This window comes from Verticillium nonalfalfae (genome assembly GCF_003724135.2).
Source record: "Verticillium nonalfalfae strain VnAa140/NRRL 66861 chromosome Unknown scaffold_164, whole genome shotgun sequence".
In the NCBI taxonomy this organism is placed as follows: domain Eukaryota; kingdom Fungi; phylum Ascomycota; class Sordariomycetes; order Glomerellales; family Plectosphaerellaceae; genus Verticillium; species Verticillium nonalfalfae.
The window spans coordinates 44,009-57,402 of NW_021167389.1; the positions used below are offsets into that span (position 1 = coordinate 44,009).

Here is a 13,394-nt window from a genome sequence, read left to right on the forward strand (position 1 = left end):
ACGCAACACGCAACACATACACTCGCAGTCATCAAACCCTGGTAGCCTGGAATGCCCTACCATTCGTCCCCGTCAGGTTTTTTGCCAGCCTCGAGCGAGCCACAAATGAACACCAGCTGACGCAGACACAATCTCCCTGTGGCATCTCATGACAAGCCATCCCAAGCCTCTGGGAAGCCCACAAGTTCCATGGTAGCATGCATCCCTGTAGCACCTTCGTTCTAGGGCATGGCGACACGACGCATGTGTTTCCTGACAATCTGGGATCTCATCAGCCCCCAACGAAAGGCACTGGCCAAGTGCTCAGGCATCGAGATTGACCGACAGGCACCATGTGAATTGGTCGACATGCTGGTGAACAGGAAGCGAGTTTGGGCATGAGAGGAAAGCCACGGCACTACAGCATGGCACCGTGATACTGAAGGCGAAAAAGCCCACGCCTGTCCACATCTTCGAGAGCCTCGATGACCTAGTTCCTACTTGTATAAAATCTGGTCAAGTACGCCGCAATAGGGCTGATACCCTTACCGACGAAACCTCAGCGGGAGACGGCCCCATCGCCAACCTCCCCCGAGCATATGCTGGACCCCTTGCCTCCTGGTCTTGCAGGGTCCTCCGATGGCATTCCTCCTCGATGTGATAAAGCAACGTGATGGGAAAGCATTGGACAGACGAACTAAATCCTCATCGTTGAAACGTCGGGCCAAGACAAGGTTTCAACCGCACCCGATCTGCGGGGCCAAGGCTCGCCAGTCCGTCTCAATCTGTTGCGCCGCGACTCGAATGGCCGCCCTCGAATGGGGCGAACGTTCGTCCACTATCTCTCCCTTGCTAGGTTTTGTGGCCGACGACCCTGACGATCCGTCGCTTCTCCTTACAATGCCTTGCATACTAGGTACCGTGTCCTTACCGTAGTAGCCCCCAGCCTTTACAGAAAAAAGTTATTCCTACCATGGATACGTGTCTCGGCGCGCGCCGCGAAAGCAGGCTATTGGGTTTCTCCAGCTGGGGGGGGGGGGGGCATACATGTACCCCTTGTGCCCCTGGCGGCCGTCGCGCGTTCGCCGAGATCGCTCATCCGCTGGGAAGATCCTATCCACCCTCGTTCTAACCGTCTATTCGGGTCACAGTCTCTTCCTGTGGTTCCCTACCATATATATTCGGCCTGCGAAATAACATCGCAATGCCGCTGACGTTGGGTCCGTGAGCAATGTCACCCCTCCTCTCCCATCCCTGTATTCCTACGTTTCTCTCTTCTACTCACTTCTCACCGGCATACTGCCAACACGACCCTTCATTTGTAAGTAGGTACGGTAGAGCATCGGAAAGGGGGAAGGGGGCGGGACAAGGGGGTGGGGGTTCCAAACCCACCCACACACCTGTCAGACCTGTCGCGCTTTCGGCAGCGAATGTCTCCATCCGAAACTCGTAAAGCAGCAAACACCTGTTCTTTCAACGGACAAGAGACAACGGAAGTATACCGTCTCCAGACACATGATGCATCGGACGTATGACGCTGCCCTGTGGCCGCCTTCGCAAGGCCGGCGGCTCGAGATCCCAACCACACTCCCATCGACTGCGAGACGCTCACGGAGGGCCGCTCACGTGCTCTGTTCCGAACTCTGCACGAGGTATCCGCTACGCTTTGGCCCTTCAGGTACCTGTGCAACAATGTCACGCTCACAGTACGAATGCGTTTGGAAACGGGCTCATTGATTATGCTGTTTACCATGCGGGCCTGAACACTGGTATTGCTTACACAGGTAGTACATGGTACAAGTTTGCTGAGCCATGTCACGGTATCATCCGCTTTTGACAGTAGCGTGTCTTCATGTTCATGCTCCACAAGCTCTCCATCCTTCGTGATTGATATCCAGCCGTTTTCGAAGCGTGAATCCGGACACGCACCGAGGTACCAAGTTGTTGGACCTATTCGCATATGACCTGCACCCACACTGGCTTTCCCCCTTACTCTCAACGATATATCTCCCTGTGAGGCTCGCTGCTGTAAGCCAAATCCTGAGGAGCACCAAGAGGCCGCTCAATGTAGGCAACGCCCTCGTCACCACGCGTAGGATGTCCGTAGTAGCTCTCGACGGGGCGGGCACTGAATTCCCGCCGCGGGGCACCCGACTCGGCAGGCCGCATGCTGTAGGCGCGAGGCAGGGGAGGGTGCATCATCTCACGATGCGCTCCAGCGGGAGGATAGCTTGGGTGGGCAGGCAAGTCGGGTCTGACGGTCTGCACCCTTCCATACTCGGGTGGCATCTCGTAGCGGACCGGCTCCGCAGGCCGGGCCGTAGTTGCACGCATCGCGTACTCCCGTGGCGCCCCCTCGGCGGGGCCCCTCTCTTGACCCGGGCCGCTCCTGACCTGGACATACTGCTCCAGTGGCGGGGGCGGCATGGGACGAGATGAATACTCGCGCTGCCGGTAAGCTCTGTGGGGATCAGTAGCGTACTCCGGCTGCGTAACCACTCTGCGTGGAGCATAGGTCGGCGAAACCCGGCGGTACACAACGCCATTTTCTTCATATTCAATTGGTCGGCGAGACTCGGCTCGCAAAGGCCTCTCGTAGAGGACCTCCGCGTCGTCCATCCTCATGGATGCCGGTGGTACTGACTGACGCACCGCGGGAGCAGGAGGTTGCGGCTCGTAGTAATGCCGGCCAGACGCGTCGACGACTACGCGGGCGGCCGGTGGGGCCATGAGCGGTGATGCGCGCTCTCGCATGAGTGGTGACCGCGATCTGGCTCTGCCAACCTCTGGCCGTGCACTCATGCGAGGCACCTCGTAGGCGTCGCGGTAAACACGTTGGGGCTCACGATCGTAGCGGTCCACGGCGACAGGCTGGACCGCGGTGGGGTAATACTCGCTTGCGCCGTACTGAACTGGATACGGCTGTACGCTGCTGGTGACTCGACGGTCCTGCTCGTATGCTGGTGGAGCATAACCGTAGCCACCCGCTGCTGGCGCGTAGCTTGCTGGTCGTGGGCGGTAGTCATCTGGTCCCGGGTAAGCAGGAGCTGGAACGTGAGGGAGAGCTCCGTCATCTCTAAACGTTCGAGAGGGCTGACGCCTGTGGAGGTCCTGCGCTTCCTCTGCCTGCCTCTTCTGACGCTTCTGGGGCCTAGTAAAGGTCGGAGCGTTAAGAGGTGATGGTGACCGGGGCTCCTCCTTGATATACGGCACACCCGCAGCATGGGCCCCGGTCTTCTTGTTCTTTTTGTCCTTCTTCTTCCCTTTCCCCTTCGCGCCCTTGCGGCCTCCTTGTGGTGAGCTGTCCGGGCTAGAGACAGTGTTTGCCACGTTGCGCAGAGCAGCGACTTGGGCTGTTGTGCCTTGGATAATACCTGACCCTTGGCTGCCTGGCTGGGCCCGCCCTGCAGTAGCCAGCGACGATACGTGAAATGGCTGAGGAGCAACAGGTGAAATGGCCCGAGCAACAACAACTGGCGATGGCTGCCTGGGAGCATGGGGCTCTGCGGGCCGATACTGGCCTGCATTGCGAACAGACCTACCAGACTGTTCATCAAGTTCCATCATGTTTCCTGACCCCGAGCGGCTGACCTCACCGCTGCCATCGCCGAAAGACGTGGAGTCAGCTGTTGTGTTGCCATCCAAAAGACCATGCCTGTCTTTCCTTATTTGCGTGCTTGTGCTTGCAGAGAAGGTATTGTTGTAGGTGGGATAGGAGTAGGAGGAGGGAGTCTGCTGGGGAGCACCCATCGACGACTGGCCCTGCTGCTGATAAGTAGCTACTGGACGCGAGACAGATGGATGCGCTTCGGTCTGCTGTTGCGGCTTGTACTGGGCAAGTACTGGAGCGCCAGGGACCGTGGGATGATATCGCTGATCTGGCTGCAACGTGGGCGCGCCGTCGGAAGCCCGGCCGGCTTGTGAACTAGTCTGCGACGGATCTGGCGAGTTGTGCTGGGAGGAGTAATACGAGTTCTCGTCGAAGGAGTCACTTGCAGCTTCAGGGTTAGCAGCCAACCCGTTGGCATCAGCATTGAGAGGAGCAGTGGCCTCGACAAGAGTTAGCGCCTTTGACAGAACGTCGTGCAGGTTGAAGTCGGCCAGCGCCTCCAGCTGCGTAGATGCCTTCTGCGCGATGCGGCGCTGATCAACCTCTTCTCTAAGAGCGCGCTCTAGACGCTGCCTCTGCAACTGTATCTCGGCTCTAATGAGATCATCAGATTTTTCGAGGAAGATGGGATCGATCTGTGCTCCCGCCGAGCCGTATGCCCTGGCCGAAGAGGCACTGGCTTGGGGCGCTACAGGAGCGCCCAAGCCGGGTACGTAGGCATTGGGGACGTGGGCAGAGATGGCGGGAACGCTGTTGTTTTGACGTTGGACAGCTTGTTTTGGCGCTTTGGGCGCGCCTATGGGATGGGAAGGGGATGCAAGGTTAGAACGGGAGGGCTTGCCGGACGAATGATGCAGGACTTTGATCCTGGGATGGGTGCCAGCGACGATGGCATCTCGAAACTGCACAATCTTCTCGCACTGCTGGATCTGGTAGAGGACATCCTCCGCTGATGGATGACTTGCTGGCGGCAAAGTGCCTCTTGCAACCTGGCCTGTAGCCATGGCGAGACTAGGGTCAGCGACGCGAGGCGAAGGCTGGCCCGAGAGTGAAGCTCGCGACGTGGTTTGAAGACTCGAAATCTCGAGTGACAGAGAGTAGCATCAAGCGTTGGGGACGAAAGAGGTCAGAGAACGACTCGAAAGCGTGCCGTGGTGCAGTTCCTAGGACACGACAATCTTCACGGCAGTGCCAGTGTGGGATGGGGATGCGTGGGGGAAAAGCGGCCAACAACAGCAGATAGCGACGTGTTTTGGGGAGTCTCCGATCACGAGCAAGCTTCATCAGAGACAAGATTTAATTCTGGCTCTGGCTGATTACAGGGGCGCACGGACGGATACTCGGTTACGGGGGCTGCGCCAGTGACTTAGCGCCCCGTTAGTGTTCGCATCACCATCGCGATGTGGCTGGTGCGGCTGCGGCTGCTGTGGCTGGTCCACCAGCTGTAGGGAGTGGAGACGGCCATCACATTCCCCGCGGCGACGACCCCACGACTGGAGCCCCCGGGCCAACATTGGATGCACCTCACGTCAATCGAGTTAGGCGGCCGGTGACTCAAAAAAAAACGATTGAACAAGTTCATGATTCATACGTTCATGCGCAGACGGGGATTAAATGACCAGACTTCTCTGCGCTTCAGCCACAACTTCTGTCTTCATGATCACCAGACTCTCCAGCTCACTCGGAACTTTCATCTCAACCCGAACACGCCTCACTCCGATCTTGACCATACGACCCCAAACGGCTTCAAGATTGATCACATCAGTTGCGGCCCCTTCGAAGACCCTCCAACGTAGACGAAGGCCGACGGCAGATCGCATCGTACTGATCGCATATACGAATCAAGCATTGAACAAACGCGCCACCAGCACCATGACGGGGGATCAAAGCCAGACCAATGGAGCGCCAGCTTCCAAACCAGTCCTATTTTTGTAAGCTCTTTGAGCCAAGGCCAACATCTCTGCCTTGTACTGGATTATCGAGACTGACATATTGTTGAAGCGATATCGACAACTGTCTATACCCTAGGAGTAAGTTGCGCCAAGTTCAACCCGGTACATCGCGCCGTGTGACCTCGGACTGATCGGCTTAGAATCTCAAATCCAGGACCTCATGGCTGAGCTCATTGATAAGTTCTTCTCAAACCACCTCTCCCTCTCCTGGGACGATGCTGTGAAGCTCCACAAGGAGTACTACACCAACTACGGCCTCGCCATCGAAGGCTTGGTCCGCCACCACGAAATTGACCCCCTGGAATACAACTCCAAGGTCGACGACGCCCTGCCCCTGGAGGATATCCTGACGCCTGACCCAGAACTGCGCCAGCTGCTGCAGGACATTGACCGTAGCAAGGTCTCTGTGCGCCTCCTCACCAACGCCTACAAGACGCATGGCCAGCGCGTAGTGAAGCTCCTGGGCATCGAGGACCAGTTCGAGGGTCTCACGTTCTGCGACTATGCCGAGCAGCCGCTGACGTGCAAGCCTGCCAAGGCGATGTACCTCAAAGCCATGCAGCACGCAGGCGTCGAGAGGCCGGAGGACTGCTACTTTGTCGGTACGTGCTCTCGTTCTTGTCGATTGTCGATCGGCGATTGAATTAGTGACTAACATGCTGTGCAGATGACTCTTACCAGAACTGCAAGGCCGCACAAGAATATGGCTGGACGGCAGCGCACCTGGTCGAAGAGGGCCTCTCTGTGCCGAGGACGCCGGCGTCGCAGTACCAGATCCGCCACTTGCAAGAACTAAGGAACGTTTACCCCCAGTTCTTCAAGTCGGCCAGCTCCTAGACTTTTCATAGCGCAGCGACATAGTGTCTTTAGACTACAGTATTATCATGTTTGTTTTTATCCTCGCAAGGGTCGGGCAGACGAGTTTGTAAATTCATAGAGGCGTCCAAAGACCAGTTCATTCTAGCCGGGTATCATGCTCTCTCTCTCTCTTCCAAGGTGCCCCAGTGCCCACGCCCTCCAAAACAAAACAAAAACGCCGTGACGCCTCAAGAGCCCATGCAGTCATCTTTTCTTGGCAGCCGTCGGCAGCTCACGGCCTGCGCACGTTCCGTATCACCTCGTCCAGCCTGACGAGGATCTGGTCCTTCTCCTTGATGGCCTCCTGCCTCTGCACTTCCGCAATCTTGAGCTCCTCCTCCAGCTCGCGCACATTCTTCTCCTGGTCGGCTTCGCTGGTGTCGAGACCGGGCAGGGTCGAGATGAGGACTTCGATCTGCTGCTCCTTGACGATGAGGTCGCGCGACAGCTCGAGCAGGCCGGCGCGGAATTCTTCGGCATCGGCTGGTTCCACTGGAAGATGTCAGATCGCGCCGGTCAACGATCCATGTGATGTTTTCCCGACCCTACCTTCGAGCTGGCTGGCACCCTTAGTGACATCGCGCACCTTGTCCTTCGGCCCTAGGACCTCGAGGTCATGGTGGCGGTTGACGTAGTGGAAGCAGGCGACGAATTGCTGGGCCAGCTGCGGGACGCGGGTCAGCAGCGATCTTGCGGAGAATGCGTCTTGGACTCTGGAGGATATACCTGGTCGACAGCGTCCTGCAGCTGCGTGAGTCGATCCGTCATGTTGGCGGCGCAAACGGTCGCATTCGTGGTGCCGAGGCGTGAGGTTACGGTAAGGCTGAGGGATTGGGGAAGTCATTGGCCCGTGAGGTTGATGGGTGGTGGTTGTCGAGTGGGGCAGCACATCGGCGGGGGGTCTTCACGGGCACTTCAGCGTGCATGGTGGCAAAGCACCATGGGCGCCCTGCAATGCCTTTGCCCAGCATCAAAGACAGGGTTAGACTTTGCGTGAAAAAAGGTATAACCCTATTGCATGGATAATCTCTTTACTTTTTTCCCCTCTCTTTTCTTTTTCTGTTTTCACTTGTCGCAGGCTTGACCACGTTACGTTGGCAGAGAATCATTGTGCTTAATGTAGGCACTGGCGTTGAGATTTGGACACATGAACAAGTCGTCCGTTGATCGTCCAACATTCATCCTCGCCACCTGAAGTGAGCATGACTGCTAGTAAGCAGCATACAGCCTATTGAAACCCGAGCGCAATAGAAAGCCTGGCGTCTCAGAAGATCATCAAACTCCATATTCGCACAGAACCAGTGACGCGCAAAGACAATGGTGTGACTTACCAGGTGTGACTTACCTAGGTGTGACTTACCTAGACAGGACAATGGGGTCGCCTTCTTTAGGCATATCCTTGGCATTCATTCGCGTATTCGGGCTCACCTGTTTGGCTTCGTAAGAATGAATTGTATTTGAGCTTCGTTGTGCCGTAGTAGGTATGGTTCTTCCAGAGCAGCACGACCTCAGTTCGTGGAAATATTGTACTCGCCATGTTCAGGAATAGAGCTCTAAAGAAGATCACCCACTACACTACACTCGTAGTGTAATGTAGTTTTCTGTTACCGTTCTACCCGCCAAGAAAATCTAGATTAGCTACCGTACGATCATTCCGAATATCCACATAGCAACCGGTAAAAGCCAGCTTTCGACTATGCGTGAAGATTATGAGACTGCTCGAGGACATGTGAAATTTCATCCTTCTGGTAGATCTGATCTGGTATACTGGATGATATTGTAGACACCGGACGAGTTGAAACATTGGACGAAATTGCGACTCATAGTGAGTTACGAAAGCTTCCTTCAAACAACACTTCACCTGGTTCTTCCTAATGTGCAATCAAAGCCAGCATGTAAGCAAATAGTCAGCTGCCTCTGCGAGCGCTCACGACCAAAGTCTGTCGTGAAGTCTTGTTAAAGCAAATATGACGAGGACGCGCTATACCTAGAGGAAGATTGACGAGAGGCACTGGGATGGAAGGCTCCGCTGGAAACCTTGGTCATATTACCTTCGTCGGCTCCGATTTGAACAGCTGAGAGGATGATCGGGTGGACAACCGAGAGGAATTAAAACCGCGACCTGCGACCACTTGGGCGTAGTCGAGGGAAAACTCATGAACATCAAGCATCAATAGGGACACAGAAGACGGACCCGAAAGTCATACCGTTGATTTACACGATCTCAATATCATATAAAGCTCGCGTAGCACTCTCGCTGCGTGTGATATGCGACTAACAATACACGCCGCAACACCGGCAGTTCCCATCTGCCCAAGCCTCACCACCAGGAGGCCACTTCTTTCAATACAGAAAATCATACAACCAGCAGACAGCGACTTGATAGCGCCCATGACCGCCAGTTTTCGAGGTCCTTCCTACACCGATACCCTCTTCCGCCGGAAGACCCCTTCCCAATCCATGATGTACACAAGGCGGCTCCGACACGTTGGCCCGTTGTCGCGAACAAAGCAACTTTGACGACTGATTTTGTTGGCGAGGTACGCGCTGACGGGTCCCCGAAGAGTGCAGACGATGCGGACCACTCTCAGTTGTATCCGTTTAATATCTGAACGAAGCTCCTCAGCAAATGATTCGGACCGGCCATTGTAACAACAGTGTGTGTAGCTGAGAGACTGGTTCGCGCGCGTGCCGAGACGAGCGGGGCGGGTTGCTGCGGAAGGGGAGGAGCGTTGCTTACACCTGCTCGGCTCCCCAACCAGCGTCGGCTTCGCGCATGTTGGCGGGTGGCTCGATCTGGGGGATGAACTCGAGAACGACGTAAGAGACGCCGATAATGCCGACGATGGAGCCGGCGATGATGCGCAGTACGTTATCGCTGAGGAGGATGGAGCCGATGAAGATGTAGACTGCGCGCATGTTAGTCCTAACAGTTTGCGACCGTGCACAGGAGTGCAGGGCTCAACTTACAGACACCACGGCCTAGGAAGGAGAAGAGGAAAGAGGCATAGCGCGAGACTTGCGGGGGGATCTGGAACTCTGCGATCTGTGAGAAAGGTACGGCTTGCGTGGAGGGTGCGGTATCACGTACCAAGAAGGGCCGTGCCTGTGTACGATGAATTAGCGAAAATGTCCATGTCTTGTGGTCCTGGTTCACTTACAAAGGCCGAAGATGATGACGTAGACGCCAACGATGATGCCCTGGCTGTGAGCGACACATGTCAGTGCTGTGCTTCTCGTGTCGGATCGCGATCTCTCCAGGGTTCCGCGCCGTATTGGGCGCTCTGTTCACGAGCCGATAGGAGCCGCCGGTGGCACGTCCATCAATTGCTCGAGTCAGATGATGCCCCATACGAAGCATTCCAATTTGTAGATCGCGATCGGACGAGGTCGGACGTACAAGCTGAAGTTGAAGAATTGAGCAATGCCGCCCAGGACCATAATGGTCGCAGTGACGAGGTTGACGATGCGGCTGCACAAAAGGCGCAATTGTCAGCAATGGCCGTCCTCCAGTGGCTGGCCCCTCAGCGACAACTCACAAAGCGTCGGAGAGCTCCATTTTGAGATGAAAGGGAGTGAAGCCGGTTAGAAACTTGAGTTGGTGGTCGGTTGGACAAGTATTTGTCGAAGCGGAAGCCTAGTCACGGCGTCCAGGCAGCGGAATTCAACGAGTCTTGATAGGGTGAGGGTTGTCGCAAAGAGGCGAGGGATTGTCAGCCGATTCGTGGGGGGGCGGTCGGGTGATGGCTTGACGAGTGGGCAGTGTTGGTGTAGAATAACAAGATGGTCAGGAGCTGGAGCCGATTGAAGACGAATGATGAAATGGGTGCGAGGCGAGCTCCTCCTGTCCAAGCTGGTCAAACCTGGCAACCCAGTCCGAGCTCAAGATCTACGCTTACCTAACCCAGACTATACACGTAAGCGGGTTCAACGTCAGCCTGTGAACGTGTGACAGATGCCCCTTATTGAAACCTCTGTGAACACCGTGCGCCCTGTCAGTGCTGACGTTTTCTTCTTCTTCTTGTTTAAATTCATCTCGCATGGTGTGGTATGTGTGCGGGCGAGCATGGAATCTCAGCAGTACGCCATGCCATATCGCACATCTTCAGAGCATGGTCTATCGCCTTCAGATGCCGTAGTACTCAGCCGAACGAACCTACTTTCCTGTGGTTTTGAGTCGTTCCTGATCTGCACCATTCATGTCGAGGGCTGGGGGTCAACACCACGAGCATGCCATCCACGTGTCAGCCTCAGAGGATGGTAAATGAACAATAATACGTAGGAAAAGTCCTACACACGGCAAAAGGAAAGCCGGAGCGTATAGTGCGCCATGGATGTTCAAACAGAAGTCAAATGCTATCAGAATCACTGCAAAGCTCCTTTCAAAGAAGGATTCTTCTAAAATACGGCGTACCGTCATGACAGCTCCGTGAGAAGCATTCAACTCCGTGCCAGAACCTCCCATTTTGTCGGTATCTCTTCCATCATGCGCAAACGAAACGCCAAATCTAGGATGTCGACCACAGCTTGCCGTTGCTGTTGTTTCCCTTGCTCCGCCAAAATGCGCCAGCAGCTGTCCGGGCCCTCTCCTGATGCTAAAAGATACAAGGTTTCCCATCCCAAGACTCCGTTTCTAAACAGTAGAGGAGCCTTTCGGCGTGCCTCCTTTTCCAAGGTTCTTCGTAGCGTTTCCGTCATTTCATGGCCTGGATAGGCTTGCTAGTTCTCTTTCTTTCGCCGCGAGGGCTTCCCGCATCCTGTGTGCTTCTTGCTCCAGGGCCATGCGCCGGCCCCCATCGTCTTGTACTGGTTGCGATGGCGGGTACCCGCTGGCTGTTGGTGAAGATGTGCCTCCTGTATTGGAGTAAGATCCAGGGCTTGGTGCAAAGCCCGGTGACACGCGAGTGGCTCGAGAATACATCTCTCCCGCCTCTTCGCTCTGTGATTGCGCCATGTTTGAAGGGTTCAGAATTGATTTGATCGAGGACAGCCGCTTTGAGCTTTCCGGTCCTCCGTCCGGGGTTGGGAGACTGTCGTTGTCGGCGGCGGAGAAGGATCGTTTGCGAGACGGTGAGACGAACGACGCAGGTGACATGGACGCTTGTCGGTCTGCAACATGGGTCATCGACGTGATCGGGGCGAGTCGGTTCTCGTACGAATGCGAGTCGTTGGAAGGGAGGGAGGGGCGTTGGTGTGTAGGCGGTTGGTAGCCCGCCAGGTCGGCAACCGGCGGTAAAGTTGTGTTGTGTTGACTTGAGGAGGACGGAGCTGAGGGCAGGATAGGGGGGAGGCCGTGAGGGCGAAGTCGGAGGCCGAGGTTGATAGATCCATCGTCGTTCATGCTGCCCCTTTCTGGGCTGCCCTCAGGAGCCTGACTTTGCGTTTCCGAACCGTCGTACTCCTCGTTCCAGTCGCTTCCTGCGTACGCATTTGGCATGACTCTTTTTCTCCGCTTGATGATAGATTTCTTCATGCTCACAGGCCTATGAACACCGTGCAACTTGTAGTAGAGACCTGGTCTTATCAGTACCATTCAGATGGGAGTAGGCACTGGGCTCGAACATACCGCAAGCATTACATATTGTGTGCCCGCTCTCATCCCTCCTCCAGAGCGGCGTTGTCGTGGTCCCGCAGTTCTGACAGGCTATGACAACCGTGGTGTTCTGGTTCTGGATCTGCAAAGCGGCAATGTCGATCGGAGCCGAGGGGTCGTCCACCCCCTGATCGCCCTGCTGGCCAGCGGAACCGCAACCCTGACCCTGCTGCTGGGGGTTGAGCTGTGCAGACTTCGAGACTCGGTTGTTGTAGGCGGGACACCCACCGCACCCTTCGGCGCCGCCTGTACCATTGCACTTTCCACCACCCGGGCACGTGCCGGTAGGCACCTGCTCCTCGGTGACATAGGTCGGTGCCGGCCCCCCTGGATACTTGGGTCCGGGACCTGGAGCCGGGGCGATCTTCGTTGGCGCGGCTCGCGAGTTGGCGGACACGAGTTGGGGCGGCTTCTTCTTCAGGGACGTAGGGCGCGAGGCGTTCCGTGCCTTCTGATACAGGCCGCAAGCGTTGCAGATAGTGGTACCCTGGGGCGATCTCCTCCACAAAGGGGTTTGCGTCGTTCCACAGTTGCTGCGGATGATTAGCACAACACATTGGCGACGGGCAAGTCGAGAGGTCCTACCTGCAGACCTGGCCAACATGGCCCTGCGAGGAGGCAGAGGCAGTCGTCGGTGCGGGGCTTGCGCTGACGCCAGTCCTAGTTTGCGTGGGCGACGTTCCTCCCACTTCTGATGCTGGGCTGGGCGCCTGGGAGGTCGACATGGTATCACTGGACAGGCTGCGGCGAAACTCTGCCGCACGAAGTGGTATCGTCGCTTGCTCGCCGGCTTCCCGCGTAGGTCGAGCAGATGGCCCGGGGCCGTTGATCGTGTTCTTGATGTCGTGCTGGGCCGTGGGCGACTTTCGTTGCGTAGGGAGTGCTGTTCTCGAGGTAGACGTGGAGTCCCTTTGTGCGCCATGCGCGGCAGAGCGGGCAACGTCGGACATGGCCATGTGCAAGCAGTGCTCAGTTACGAGTGGCTGCAGCAGAGAGCGGGCGCTTCGAGAAACAAAGCAACGGTTGAAGGAGGGGCTGACAAAAGGCCGATAGAAGGTCGAAGATGGAGGCGAATCGCTGAACCACAGCGAGAGACGGGCGTTGTCGTGTCGGTGTAGTACACGGACAGGGGGGGCGGTTTCGGGGGGCCAGTTGGGTGCACTGGCTATGTCGCCAGAGACGTTGGGTCCTGAGCCCCGCGTTGCAACAGACGGTGATCGGGCGGTGAGTCGTCGCTGATCACACCCGTTGCTGCCTTGGTGTACTGGACCACGGGGGCAGATGCTGCTGCTTCGCCACCAGTCACGGTTGATGAGGAAAGCCCGATTTGCGATGTCGGTACTTGTCGTCGTGAGTCCAGAAACGTGCCTACGTGGGTATCGCCACTACTGTTCCCTATAAA

General features: G+C 56.4%; 5 protein-coding genes across 5 annotated transcripts; 1 reads left to right on the plus strand and 4 right to left on the minus strand.

The window, feature by feature from the left end:
• Nucleotides 1-1,974: 1,974 nt before the first annotated feature.
• D7B24_002595 (uncharacterized protein) lies at nucleotides 1,975-4,593 on the minus strand (the record flags this gene model as incomplete). The annotated part of the gene is made up of 1 exon (XM_028636797.1): nucleotides 1,975-4,593. One exon carries the CDS (start codon nucleotides 4,591-4,593, stop codon nucleotides 1,975-1,977), a length of 2,619 nt encoding a protein of 872 aa, XP_028491134.1.
• Nucleotides 4,594-5,461: 868 nt separating this feature from the next.
• On the plus strand, nucleotides 5,462-6,378 carry D7B24_002596 (uncharacterized protein; the record flags this gene model as incomplete). Its single annotated transcript, XM_028636798.1, has 4 exons — nucleotides 5,462-5,520; nucleotides 5,591-5,619; nucleotides 5,682-6,143; nucleotides 6,209-6,378. The coding sequence occupies 4 exons, from the start codon at nucleotides 5,462-5,464 to the stop codon at nucleotides 6,376-6,378; spliced, it is 720 nt and encodes a 239-aa protein (XP_028491135.1).
• Nucleotides 6,379-6,631: 253 nt separating this feature from the next.
• Nucleotides 6,632-7,167, minus strand: SRB7 (RNA polymerase II mediator complex subunit; the record flags this gene model as incomplete). The annotated part of the gene is made up of 3 exons (XM_028636799.1): nucleotides 6,632-6,891; nucleotides 6,949-7,063; nucleotides 7,126-7,167. 3 exons carry the CDS (start codon nucleotides 7,165-7,167, stop codon nucleotides 6,632-6,634), a joined length of 417 nt encoding a protein of 138 aa, XP_028491136.1.
• A 1,968-nt stretch (nucleotides 7,168-9,135) lies between these two features.
• On the minus strand, nucleotides 9,136-9,958 carry TVP15 (Late Golgi vesicles protein; the record flags this gene model as incomplete). The annotated part of the gene is made up of 6 exons (XM_028636800.1): nucleotides 9,136-9,308; nucleotides 9,370-9,438; nucleotides 9,491-9,505; nucleotides 9,561-9,604; nucleotides 9,800-9,871; nucleotides 9,939-9,958. 6 exons carry the CDS (start codon nucleotides 9,956-9,958, stop codon nucleotides 9,136-9,138), a joined length of 393 nt encoding a protein of 130 aa, XP_028491137.1.
• A 1,140-nt stretch (nucleotides 9,959-11,098) lies between these two features.
• Nucleotides 11,099-12,948, minus strand: CIR1 (putative electron transfer flavoprotein subunit; the record flags this gene model as incomplete). The annotated part of the gene is made up of 3 exons (XM_028636801.1): nucleotides 11,099-11,913; nucleotides 11,966-12,525; nucleotides 12,578-12,948. The coding sequence occupies 3 exons, from the start codon at nucleotides 12,946-12,948 to the stop codon at nucleotides 11,099-11,101; spliced, it is 1,746 nt and encodes a 581-aa protein (XP_028491138.1).
• Nucleotides 12,949-13,394: the final 446 nt, after the last annotated feature.